The 13,996-nt window shown below is 37.3% G+C and overlaps 1 protein-coding gene across 2 annotated transcripts; it reads right to left on the bottom strand.

The window, feature by feature from the left end:
* Positions 1–645: 645 nt before the first annotated feature.
* On the bottom strand, positions 646–8,470 carry mlh1 (mutL homolog 1, colon cancer, nonpolyposis type 2 (E. coli)). 2 transcript variants are annotated; one of them, XM_079854940.1, is made up of 20 exons: positions 8,401–8,470; positions 8,177–8,303; positions 7,715–7,805; positions 7,522–7,620; positions 7,365–7,438; positions 6,394–6,466; positions 6,215–6,306; positions 6,082–6,124; positions 4,867–4,955; positions 4,640–4,752; positions 4,447–4,540; positions 3,579–3,732; positions 3,205–3,497; positions 2,967–3,091; positions 2,231–2,339; positions 2,017–2,080; positions 1,715–1,879; positions 1,389–1,481; positions 1,180–1,290; positions 646–1,014 (listed from the first exon to the last, which is right to left on the bottom strand). In XM_079854940.1, exons 2-20 carry the CDS (start codon positions 8,281–8,283, stop codon positions 862–864), a joined length of 2,142 nt encoding a protein of 713 aa, XP_079711066.1. In that variant the 5' UTR covers positions 8,284–8,303; positions 8,401–8,470; the 3' UTR covers positions 646–861. The 2 variants fall into 2 exon arrangements, with proteins under 2 accessions (XP_079711066.1, XP_079711067.1); XM_079854941.1 differs by having other exon boundaries at positions 8,414–8,462.
* Positions 8,471–13,996: the final 5,526 nt, after the last annotated feature.

The following is a 13,996-nucleotide window of genomic DNA, read 5'->3' as shown; positions in this document are numbered from 1 at the left end:
GAACCGCTCCGAGTATAACGTCACGGGATTCCATCTCTTCCAAATTATATCATGAACGCAGCATAAGCTCATTGCTTTGGATCAGGAGGAAGTGTAAAAGTGGCTGCTGTTTCGGTGCTCGGTGACTGAGGTCCGTCTCTAACTCTTAGTATGAAACGCGCTGATGTCTGCGCGAGCAGGTGCATGGAGATATGGAAATGCATACGTTCACAGGCAGGTAGGACATTGTATCATTGCATCGGACCGAATTCAATGATTGGACCAATTCATGGTCCTAAGCCTTCCACAGATTATATATATATATATATATACAGTATACACACACATATTTAGACCACTTAACTTAGTGACTGCTATCAGGATGTGAAGAGACTTTCAACCAGCATAACAAAAAATGTTCCTGTAACAAATCACCTATCCTGCCTTTAATTTTTGCCATTCAATTTGGTGCCGTTAATGATGCAAAAACTACATACTTCTCCTTTGAACGTGATTTTGTGAATTGTTGTTGATATCCGTTTCATATTTTTGCTTTATTTATCCAAGTAGCTTTGGATAAAAGAATCTGCCAAATGCATAAATGTGTAATGTGAGTGCATTATGGAATAAGACTGTTTTACACTTTCAAAGACAGTTCAGTCAATTCACAATCAACAATAATAAAAGCCGTTGTTTAATATTTCAAAATACAATTTTTTTTATTCATCTGCAGTACAAATGTCTATAAATCCTTTTTTTAATGTTAGCTGGTCATCTGAAATAATGTGACAGACAATGTGTATTGTGGTCTTAGCCGTTTTGGGATTGTCAGCTGACCAACAAAGCGCAGCAGAAGCAGTCATTTCTGAAAAGTGCTGAACTTCAGCATCTCTCAAACACTTTGTAGAGTTCAGGCAGGCTGGCGATCTGGAGAACGCTGCCATCTTCACTGAAGTGTTTCGGGGGACTGAAGAGAGATCGGAGAGCTTTGAAAAGCACATGCTCCACCTTCCACTGCCAGCTCATCTCTGCATCCTACAAACAATACACATCAAGCCTTACACATTCGGGATTCAGTCAACTCTTCTGTTAATCAAAATTCATTGACATAAACCACAAAATAACAGAATGCATCAAGTTCAGAATAGCATGTTATTACAGTTGTCACAATGTCATTTGTGTGTGCAACGTGAGCATTACCTGTGGCTCTTCTGCATCCGGCTCCAGTGTGTAGCGTTTCCTTATGGAATAGAAGTGACTGCATTCTATGCTGAAGTCACGGAAACAATCCTTCTCTTGATCCCAGTTCACCTGCATCATCCATCAGTTATTTAGTTGCATCTGTTTTTTATTGTAATGTCTATTTTATGCACAAAACCCAATAAACTACAGTTCCATGAAATGCCGACCTCAGTGGCTAAACGCAGGATGAACATCGGGAGTCCCTCCATGGCAGGAGTGTAATTATCAAGCAGCATTGGCAGACCAGTCAGGTTCCCTTCCTGTAAAGAAATGCAAGAGTTCCTAACAGTTATGAAGCACCATAATGTTGATTTCGATTAGTATCTTGTCTCATTATATTGCTGTTGCCGGCATTTTGTGAGAGGAATAACCCACTAGAGTCTGCATTACAGTACGGCAGTCGTATATAGGAAAGCACCATACGCGAGGTTAAATAAACTTGAGCTTCATTTATTTGAAGAATTTGATTATACGTGTAGAATGTGTCACTCACTCCATCTATTTCCAGGGAAAAGTACTCTTCCAGCATTTCGGTTTTCTGCTTTAGGAAATCCACAATATACTGGGCCAGTCCTTCTTTTGATCCGTCCTCATCCGTCCATCCGCTCTCCTCTGAATCCAGAGCCAACATGGCCAAATCATAGAGCGGAACTGGATTCTGAAGAAACAACTAGTTTTAATCTGTCAAATGCAACCATTAGTAAACAGACATTTTTTAATTAAAAATGTATTAAAAAATTGTTATTACTTTAAATAGCATGTATAACAAAAAATAAAATGAATGCAATAACACACCGACAATCGAAGGACTCCAAAGTTACCAAAATCGTAGATCAAAATTTGATAAAACAGCTTCTGACTGTAGAAAACGAGAGAGAAATGTGTGTTTGTCGACAAATATATTATAAACATTACTGAAAATGAATGGAAAATGTATATATAAAAATAGCATTATTTATGAAAGTCGAATCAAGATTGAACTTATGTCAGTAATTGATCTGTTTGTAACCTGAGTTTGGTTGTATTGAGCAGGTAGAGTTTGGTCTGGTGCTGCACTAGAGTCCACTGAGGACTGACTGAACCCACGAACGAGTGTTTCTGAAGCAGCTCCTGTAAACCTGTGGAGGACAAAATCAATTTACAACCATCGGCTTATCGTCTACGCAGGGTTTCTCAAACTCGGTCCTGGAGGGCCACTGTCCTGCACAGTTTAGCTCCAACCCTGATCAAACACACCTAGCTGTGAGTTTCTAGTGATCCTGAAGACATTGATTAGCTTGCTCAGGTGTGTTTGATCAGGGTTGGAGCTGTGCAGGACAGTGGCCCTCCAGGACAGAGTTTGAGAAACCCTGGTCTATAGCATGAAAAATGCCAATATAACAAACCAATGGTTGATTTATTAACTGGATGAAGGTACAGATCTTGTCTGTTGCATAATCCAAGATTAATCCAGAATCTAATATTCCTGGTGTCTGCGTTTTAATGTTAATCAAACAACAAAAGACAAAAAAAAATAAATAGCTCACTTGTCTTGACTAAATAACTTTTGTAACTTTCATAAGCATTAATATATATTTAATTTATACAGTGAAATTGAAATTGTTATACTTTACTGTTCTCCCATTGGAAGTTGGGACGGGACACATTGAATGGCTTTTCCATTGTTAAAATAGTCAAGGGAGATTTTAATTAACTAACACTAAAATTTCAGTCTGTTCTATTTCCTAAAGCTGATATAGTTTAACCTTTGTGAGTTTGCTGCTCTATATCCTCCCGAAGCTCCCTAATGCTGGTCAGCTTAATGACGCGTCTCCTGGGAAGAGAGGCGGCCGTCAAATCTTCCCTCACCTCCTCAACATGAGGCCTTTTCCTGAAAGAAAATGAAACAGACGACAGGATGACCCTCTGATTCCAACCATTAGGCCACGACTGCCTTCTACTATTACTAGTAAAACTCTGAGCAACAGCTTTTCTGCACTTCACCTCAGTGGTGCTTCATCAGGAGGAGGCTGAAAGTCAGTCTGTAGATCTTCTGAGGCGCACGGCTCCAGATCCTCAACAGCATTCAGAAGCTCGGAGTCGTCCGGCTCGGCAGCGGGGGGGCTGGAGGCTTTATCAGGCCTGCAATGAGAGCCAGACGGCTGGAGGAACGCATCCAGCTTCTGGGCTTTGCAGTCAGTGCGGACCATCTGATGGGCGTACACACGCTCCTGGGAGTCTGCTGAAGAAGAGGCTTTGGCCACGCTGGCGGACGCCGAGAGTCCTGGAAGCAGAGTCTAAAACGGATCTTGCAAATCAGTCAAGTGTTGGTCAAATTAGACAATATAAAAAACGTCCTCCTGTAATTGAAGGTTCACCTGTGTGAAGTATGTGCGTGAGGAGTTGGAGCCAAGCAGTTTACTCTCGATGTGTTTCTGAATGCTCTCGGTGATGCTGTCCTCGTGTAGGAAGTGCACCTCGTGCTTGGTGGGGTGAACGTTCACGTCAATGTTCTGAGGAGCAATCTCTAAACTTCACAATGAACAATTGTCAAGTATTAGTAAAACATTTCCAGATTTGTTTTAAAGCAGAACTCAGGTTACATTCAAATATTCTGTGTGACTTACACTATCCTTTAATAGTTTGGGATTTATATACATATATGAAGAGTTCAGATGCAAAAGCCTCCAAGTGCCATCTGAAATTTTCTTCTAGAATGATCATTTTTATCAAGCTTGTTTATGTTCAGTTATTTCACTTTAATGGCAATGAAAATGATCTATTAATTGTCATTAAAGTGAAATTACTGAAATTAAACATACAAGCTTGAAAAAAATGATCATTTTGGAAGAAAATTTCAGATGGCACTTAAAGGCTTTTGCATCTGAACTCTTCATATATATATATATATATATATATATATATATATATTTCAATTTAAAATAAAAATATTTTATTTCAATATATTTAAAAATGTAATTTATTCCTGCGATTGCAAAGCTGAATTTTCAGCATCATTACTCCAATCTTCAGAGTCACATGATCCTTCAAAAATCATTCGGATATTCTGATTTACTTAATATTATGTTAATATTTTTGTGGAACCAAAAAAACAGCATTTATTTTAAATTGAATTTTTTGTAACATTATACAATGTTTTTACTGTCATTTTTGATCAATTTAATCTATCTTTGCTAAATAAAAGTAAAATTAATTTGAATACTCTCATCAAGTGATATGATTTACCTAAGATAAAGAAAAGGATGAGTGTTTTTGGGAAGATAAGCAGTGTATACAGTCTCAATAGCTTTCTTCAAGGCACTAGACTCCACCAAGCGATCTAGAAGACAACAAAGTCGGAATTATGAAGGTCTTGTATTCAAACGATATCACATATTGCATTTAAAAACTGAGATAGAAACAATCTCATAAGACATACGGTTGATAAAAAGGATAAGGATGCATTTCTTGACGGAGTAGTTAGCATTGGAGATGTAGCCCTTCATTTTAAAAGCGAGTTTCTGATCCTCACACTCAACTTCAATCAGCTCCCTGAAACACACACATAAATGCTTTACTCCATGATTTACCATCAAATTAATGTATCCTTTGGTTTAAATGAGGTTCAAATGTTTATAATCCAGGAAAATGGTCACATAAAAGTACCTGCTAACAGCTACACCAAACACCACACGAATGTTGTCCAGCACAGAGGCATTCAGTAGGGTCTTCACATCTGCAACCATCTCGCCTTGCTGGATAGAGGGAAACATGTACTTTCTCATTAATATACTTTTATAGTATATTTTTCATAATTCTTTTATTGTTATATTGTCCATTTTCAGTTAAAGTTTTAGTTTTTGTCGTTTTTATTGGTGTTTTCAAGTGTCTATTTCGTTTTTATACATTTTTATTTTAGTTTTAGTCATTTTAGTTCTTAGTGTGCAAGTACAACTTGAAATAAACAGAAGTTAGAAAAGTTGTAGTTTGCCTATAACTGATTTTATTTCAGTTAATGTTTATTTCAATTTAAAGGGATAGTTCACTTTGAAATTAAATTTTGGTATGTTTTAGCTTACCTCAAGGGCATCCAAGATGTAGGTGCCTTTTTTTCCGCAGTAGTTTCAATTTTGATATTTTTAGGTCAAACCGTTCTTGTCTGACAGTCATATCATGCAGGTCTATGGTCACGGTCTCAAAGAGCATGCACAGAGTCCAAATTAAAACAATTCCCCATCGTCCAAATTAAACAATTCCCCATCGTAAGTACACATTGATGGCCTAAGACACGAAACGAGCGGTTTGTGTGAGAAAACGAACAGTATTTATATCGTTTTTACCTTTTGTACACAGCCACGTCCAAGTGATCTAGTGCAGACTGGTGCATAGATATATACACTAGATGTCACTAGATATATACACTAGATGATATATATACACCATATATACACCTATGCACCAGTCTGCGCACACGTCACACAGCAGGATGCGCGCGCGCCCTCAGATCACTTGGACGTGGACCGTGGTTGTGTACAAGAGGAAAAAACGATATAAATACTGTTTGTTTTCTCACACAAACCGCTCGTTTCGTATCTTAGGCCATCAATGTGTACTTACGATGGGGAATTGTTTAATTTGGACGATGGGGAATTGTTTTAATTTGGACTCTGTGCATGCTCTTTGAGACAGTGACCACAGACCTGCATAATATGACGGTTTGACCTAAAAATATCAAAATTGAAACTACTGCGGAAAAAAAGACACCTACATCTTGGATGCCCTTGAGGTAAGCTAAAACATACCAAAATTTAATTTCAAAGTGAACTATCCCTTTAAGTAAATGTATATATGAAACAACACAATGAGAAATTAGCATTTCACCTTCTTGACAGCAAAACTTTTCCCAGAGTTGTGAATGGCGTATCTGTATGACAGGAAACACATTCAGGTTGGCATGGACAGTTATTCAGGATCTCGCAGCAGAACAAAAACCTTCTAGATCTCATGAACACACCTGCTCACAACCTCAATGATTCTAGAGTATTCCTCACTGGGGCTCTTCAGGGCTTTCCGTCGGGTGGACACATTATAGAACAGATCCTCTACCTAGAGGAAAGAAAAAATGGAGGAAATGATTACTTGTGGAATTGTGGGAATAAAAAAAAGTGTAAAAAAAAGTACTTGCTGTCCTACAGAAATCAACGTCCCCTGGTTTCCAGCGCAGGGTTTGGGTGGAGATTTCAGCTTCCCATCACAGTAATTAGCCCTGTAAACAAAACCAGAGTACCACTTTATAAAAGAAAACATTAATAATAAAATAATTGAGCTGCAGTGTATTTACACTACATTCTGTGTGTCTGGTAAAATATATTCAATTATAAAGGCTTCGTCCGAAATCGCATACTCTCTTGAGTAGGTACTTATTTTGAATAAGTAATTACTTCACGACCGATAACAAAGTATGTTCTATATAGTATGAATCTAATATGGACGTACTAAATTCGCCATGTTGTCATTATCATGTGACCTACCAGCGTCAGTTACATCGCTTCACTGCCATTCATAAATCCTCTCCTGTGGCCTCATGGGATAGTAAAGTGTCCATCGTATGCACACTCCAGCATCTTGCTAAGAGAAGTAGCTCATCCAGGTACTTTTTGCCTGCTGTTTTATGAATACTGTGATTTCGGACGTACTTCTTTTGTCACATACTGTTTTTCGCCTACTATATAGTAGGGAAGTATGCGTTTTCGGATGCAGCCATAATTGTACAATAATATATATAATCTAATCTAATCTAATTTAATATATAGCGTAGATCTTATGTAGCCCCGCCCCTTTTCAGCACTGCGCTCATTGTGTTCTGTCTTCCGGTTTGCATTTCACAGCATGAAGGTAAAATCTTACGGATTTATGAATGAACCGCTTGTTTTTAAAATCTTCCTACTAGCATTCATTATGACATCCGCTTCAAACATTACAATGCTCATGATAATAACTTTCATTAACTCTACATAAAGTAAATCCACTTCACCAGCTGATTACTTTTCGACAGAAATGCCATAGAAATATACAAAGCTACCGCAGAAACGGAAATTCAAAGACAAAATTCTAATGCGCTTGTTTCTCTGACGCATAAGGTCTATAAAATTATAAAAAATTACCTGTAGGCACATTTGGCATCAGCTGTTTTTGTGGTGATTGTGACATGTGCCACATGACTTATACTGGCAAGAGCCTATAAAAAAAAAAAGAGTTGATTTAGCCAAGGTTGATCAGTAAATAACACACAGCGATCAGCTGAAGTGAGGAACACTGTACCTCCCCTCTGAATCCATATGTTGCAATTGATGCCAAGTCCTCAAAAGACTGAAGCTTGCTGGTCGTAAAACGCTCACAAACTATTTCCATATCATCTTTCTGTGAAGCATAAAAATGCAACAAGCTCCAAACAAGAAATTTGCCATTTCACTAATGTCTATTGATGTGTGCAGTGTAAAAATAAGAGGCTTACCCTAATGCCACTGCCATTGTCCTGAATGAGGATGAGCTTCAGTCCACCCTCTTTCACTGTTATCTGGATATTTGTGGCCTTTGCATCCAAACTGAGGAGTCGAAACAAATATTAGTGTCTCATATTGTGTCACATGAGGTTGACATATTAGGGTCATTTAGCCACACAGGTGCCATTTGTGTTCCTGAATAGATTTTGATAAACATGAGAATTTTTTATAAAGTGACACCAGTTGTTAGTCATCAGTCGTTCCAGATAATAATGTATAATAAATTGACACTAGTCATAAATAATCAATAGCCTAAAGTTTAATCAACCATTTGAGACTACATTTGTTTTTAGTCAGTAACATTACTTATTATAATAAAGATAAACCTTAGTGACACCAGTTGGTAGACATAAATTGTTAAAATGTCATTAGGTAGAAGTTATTATAGTGATAGTGATCGATAAATGTGTCACCAGTTCTCCATCATCTCCTTGATGGCATTGGCAGGCCGCTGGATGATCTCTCCTGCTGCGATGCGGTTCACTACAGTCTCGTCGAGTCTGCGGATTACTCCCGCCATGATGAACTCGCACTCATTTACTAAATTAGAAACAAACACAAACACAGTCACATGAACTGTCACTCATTCACTACATAAAATATAAGCTAATTCAAAAGCACGTGAATGTTTGTTTACGTCGCACACGCACGAGACCCGCAGAACTTCAGGCGCGAATAACGAGCGCCCGCCTCCCGCGTGTTGTGATTGGCTGGTGGAAGAACTATATCCGCTAACGTCATGCCTAAAGTTTTTTTTATTATTATGATTTTATATTGAACTTACAAAATGACAGAATTCAACAGCAAGTTCTTGACACATTTCCCACATTTTCACATTTTGTAAGTATAAATTGAATAATAATAAAAATAAACAAAATAAACAAAATTAAAGGGCATCACAGACGTAAAATTCATTTAGCAGAGATACAGTTCTTTGGGCTTTTCGATTTTTGAAAAACTAGAGATTCTAAATCAACTAAAGGCTGTTCGAAAATGAACAAAACTAGGTCATTGACCAAATGGCAGGGTCTTATAAAATTGTAACAATGAAGGAGTGGAGGATGACACACAGGTGAGTGTGTGTACTGGTATTCCCAACAAGTATAGTAATACTAGTAAATTTTGACCTTGTGGGGACCTATTTTTTAGGTCCCCACTCCAATATTACACAGAACGATGTTTATTGGAAATCTAAAAATGTAGAAAGTTTTCTGTGCTGGGTATGTTTAGGGTTGAAGGAGAGAATATACAGATTATATAGTATAAATATCATTATCTCTATGGAATGTCCCCATGAAACATGAAAACACAATGTGTGTGTGTGTGTGTGTGTGTGTGTGTGTGTGTGTGTGTGTGTGTGTGTGTGTGTTTGCACAGCTTATCCATGCAGAGAAGATGCTGATACCTCCATCCATACCACACGTGTGCTGTCATTTTATAAGAGGTCTGCTGATGTGCACAATGATTCTCTTGAGTCCCCCAAAATATTTGGATTCTTAGATATCTGAATCCAAAGTAAAGCACCTGTGTTTGTTAGTTTATCAGTGCTTTTATTTATTTTGCATAATGAAGGAAATATGTGTTTTAGTCTCTGGTCATGACATTTTATGGCCTTTAAAGCAATGGTTGTGTTTCTGAACTACTTCAACACAGCATCACAAAACAGCCACCAGATGGCAGAAGACAAGAGTGCTTGTGTAATGCTCTCCTCGTTAAAGGGGGAAGCTGATTCATGGATCAAGATGTCCCAATTCAATAAAAATGCTACTGTCAGGCTCTTTAATCAATGAGTCATAGACCACAATGCAAGCATTTATCTTGTCTAATATCTTTTTGTTTCTCTGTTTAAAGAATAAGGCATTTTATGTTTCATTAATATAAGAAGGCACTGGCAAAAGTGATGTCCGGCCTATAGGAAAACTGACATCTTCACCCTTTTTTCAAATATTATTAAAAATCTGTTAAAGATTTTGTAAGCATATTGCGTAGTTATTCTTTGAGTCAATTGTTTTATTTGTGATAACACAATTAAACATATAAGTTGTGAAGACATAACTTTTGGCCAGGCTGTGCAAAAACAAAAGAGATCCAATGAAATATTAATAACTGATTATGTTGTTGTAGTCAATGTATGTCTTTCTGATGAGCTTTTTGTTTTTATATGCATTTTTTGCATGGTAAATTAACACTATAATTGTAGTTTTTGCCAAATAATTTTGTCAGATAAATACCTTAACCAAATTTTGTATTTTTTTCTTCTTGTTTTTAAAAATCGTAAATATTTTCCTCATATATCCCCTCCGGACATCACTTTTGGCCACTACTGTACTGTGTTAAATGTAGCCTATACGTTTAATTTGTTGAGCTTCATTTAATGGTCTTATAACTTTTACTTTTAAGTAACAAACATATACATTTGAAAAATGATTAATTCATTCAATGCATCATTTACTAATCCTCATGTCATTCCAAACTCACATGACTTGCATTCTTCTGTGGAACATAAATATATTTTGAAGGCTTTCTGATCTTTTTCATATAATGGAAGTTAACAAGCACAAGGGCTCACAAGCTCCAAAATGACGAAAAAGCATCATAAAAGTATCATAAAAGAAGCCATATGATAGCTTTATGTGACAAACAGACCATACCTTTTACATAAAATATACCTTTTCCACAGAAGAAAGAAAAACATGAAGGTGAGTAGATTATTGTTTTTGGGTGAACTATCCCTTTAAATATACAGTGACTGACTCTTCATTATCCTCATGTCAATTACAGAGATCAGTTCATGAGAAATGGATAAAGAGCTACAGTTCAGAAGTCACATCCAGTGTTTCCAACCCTTCCCCACCCTTCATCTTGTTCTGAAATGCTGTGGTTGAGACAATTATGTCTTTTCTCGCGTGCTTGCTTGCATGTAAGTATGTGAGGAATTTAGTTTCTTTGTTCTTTCATATTTTGAAAGCAAATGTAAGTAACCTGAAAAGTATCTGAAACCAGCTCCCTTCCCCTCTGGGTTGAGCTGTAAATCTTTCTCTACAGCGTTGTTTCATGTTTGCTGTGTGTGTGTGCTGGACTGAATTCAGCAGCACATTGAGTCTTTTTACAGGCCTGTTGAATGAACAGGTCTGATCAACACTGAACAAGACACTATCTGCACAACATTTCCTGTCAGGTCTCTCTCACATGATTTCTCGAAAGCTTAACCTGCAAACTAGATTTTCTGCTCACCTCTGTTCCGCATTGGATTAAAGCGAGGGGCTAAATTATACATATCTTTTTCATTTAGAGCAATTTATCAAATTTCTGAACTGGTTCCCCAAATGAGTTGCTGAAAATCAGTTCATGAATCAATATTTTCCCGTTTCCATGACAATTTGCATTGTGTCCAAAGTAGTTCAGTTCCAACCAGCTCATTTTCAGTCAACACTTGTTTAGACTATTCATACATGCATATTTCTATAACCGGTGCTTCAAGCAATCTGGATTTGTTTTTACACACAGTATGAAGATTGATGAAGGCATATAACCTGAGAAGGGGAATGCCGTGTCACATTATTTTATGAGGTGTGTTCTGTAAAGGTGAAGCCTTTCTCATCTTTCAATCTGTGTCTCTCTGCTTTCACCCTTTTATAGGAAACTTCTATTGAGGTCTTTGTAACGTATGTAAATGAGTATTCATGCACTGTAACAAATTATTGCTGGTTTAACTTAAAAAAGTAAGTTACCTGGTTGCCTTAAAATTTTTAGTTCATTGAAATTAAAAAATTGAGTTAATGCAACAAAGAGATTGGTTTAATAAATAGAAACTCAGAATATGATGTTATCTGAACCACATTAATTATCTAAGTTGATTTGACAAAAGATTAAAAGTTGTGATAACAAATCATGAAAATAATTTTTTACAGTGTGGGTAAAGTGGGATACTTTCTGGTAATTTGCCCTTAGCCCTTCACCCAGTACTGTTCTGAATAGCTAAAGAGGGAAATACAGAGGGAAAAAGAGGAAATATACTAAAACCTGAGTGTCCCACTTACTGTCATGTTTCTGTTTGTGTTTGGACTTCCTCTGTGTTCATTGTTCAGTTTCTAGCCACTCCTCCTTCATTAGTTCATTCGGTTCAGCTGTGTCCTGTTAGTTACTATGGTTACTATCACTGAGTTTATTTGCCCACAAGGCACAAATGTGATTTTATGTGAAATGTGACACTTGTAACACAGCTGACTGATATGCATCTGGGTTGTGTTTCCTTTCACACTGTTTGAAAACATAATTTTCAGATTCAATATTTTAACATTTAATATGTTAATTCAATTGCAAAAAAATGTCATTTGGCCATCATGACCCCCAGGTTTTCCTCCTGAGACCCAGCCATAGACTTTTGTCCTCTGTAGAAGACATTATATTTTAGCGAATTTCTCTGAGACTATACATGTCACAGTTCCTGTACCGTTTAATGTAGTGTACTGGATGGACTGTGAGGAGCACATTCAGGGCTTTTCAGAGATATCAAATGCATTGTGTAAAGTATTTGAGTAAATCTAATTAGTTACTGTACTTCGGTATCTTTTTCTTTTACTGGGTATCAAAGATATTAGCAACTTTTACTCTTTACTTGACTATATTTTTGAGCAACTGAGTGGACTCTTTACTCCAATACATTTGTGATAAGTAATGCAATTACTTATGGCACCTAACTTTTTCTGTAGCAATTTATTTCTGCTACAAAAGAAGTGTATCACCATCTACAAGGCATTTACAAGGCATTTGTGCGTGAAACAAGGCTACTTTGCATGAATGCAGGTGCATTAGCAGGTAGTTTTGAATCGCAGGTGTTTCACCATGGGCTGTCCTTAGGCCAGTGCAACCGGTGTGACCACACCAGGCCCCGTGGCGAACGGGCCGAGGGGGACTTTTTAATTTAACATTATTTTGAAGATAACTTTTTGAAGGATATGGGTTTACTTATTCCCTTTCTGGGCACTTGAGCTTAACTGAGACTTTAGTGCTTTAGACGTTTAAGAGGCTATTGTGTAAACCTTGATTTATTGCAATTTTGAGGTGTTCAGTTTTATTTCAATTTTAGAAAATATATGCTTGCTCTCCTTACAAATCACCGGTTTCTTGTTTTTCACTGGCATGTCTCTTAGGTGTTGAGGACTAGTGCATCTTTGAGCCTATATTCAGTAGGCTACGAGGAAAATACTTAAAGGAGAACTCCGGTCAATTTTAACATTGAGCTCATTTTTTTGTAAATTTGGAGTGCTGTCAATACAGAGAACAACGACAAAAATCGGTGTTGCCTACACAGTGTTATCCTCTTTTTAAAATCTGCACCCTGTTGACTTCAATGGGGCAAGTTTTAAACCTGCTTTTAGCCTCTTAACATCCTTGATGTGTCATTACAAGTGCCCAGCCATTGTGAGTGATTCCTTTAGAGTGAACGCGGGTGAATCTGACTGCAGTAGATGTGCAAGATATGAATAAAAATGATGTTCAGCCAGCGCACATACCTGTGTTTACATCCTGTTTTCCGTTGAAGTCCACAGTAGTCGATTGTCGAGTTCGGGCGCATGATTGTACGTACTAAACCTATGCGCGTGAACTCGACAATCGATTACTATGGGCTTCGACCGAAAACAGGATGTAAATACAGGTATGTGCGCTGGCTGAAATAACATAATTTTTATTCATATCTTGCACATCTACTGCAGTCAGATTCACCATGTTCACTCTGAAGGAATCACTCACATGGCTGTGCACTTGTAATGACACATCAAGGATGTTAAGAGGCTAAAATCAGGTTTAAAACTTGCCCCATTGAAGTCAACAGGGTGCAAATTTTAAAAAGAGGATAACACGGTGTAGGCAACACCGATTTTTGTCGTTGTTCTCTGTACTGACAGCACTCCAAATTCACAAAAAAATGAGCTCAATGTTAAAATTGACCGGAGTTCTCCTTTAATTACTGTTAAAATCACATTACTCAAGCCGTATTGAAAGTTGTAACTTTTAATGGGGTAATTTTTGCTGCAAGGTATCTGTACTTTTACTCAAGTATGGTTTTCAGGTGACTCCTTTACACCTCTGGCCAAATGTTTGGAGGTTTGACCATGACAACTCCCTCTCCTTGCTCTTTAAAAATGACTGACATTGACTGAATGACTGAATTTAGCTCTCTTATGGATAATATTTTGTAATTATCATTTAAATCTGAATCATTTTCAAAT

The sequence above is a fragment of the Squalius cephalus genome (genome assembly GCF_949319135.1).
Source record: "Squalius cephalus genome assembly, chromosome: 21".
NCBI classification, from domain to species: domain Eukaryota; kingdom Metazoa; phylum Chordata; class Actinopteri; order Cypriniformes; family Leuciscidae; genus Squalius; species Squalius cephalus.
Note: the sequence above shows the minus strand (reverse complement) of the source record. Positions and strands in the feature narration are given on the sequence as shown.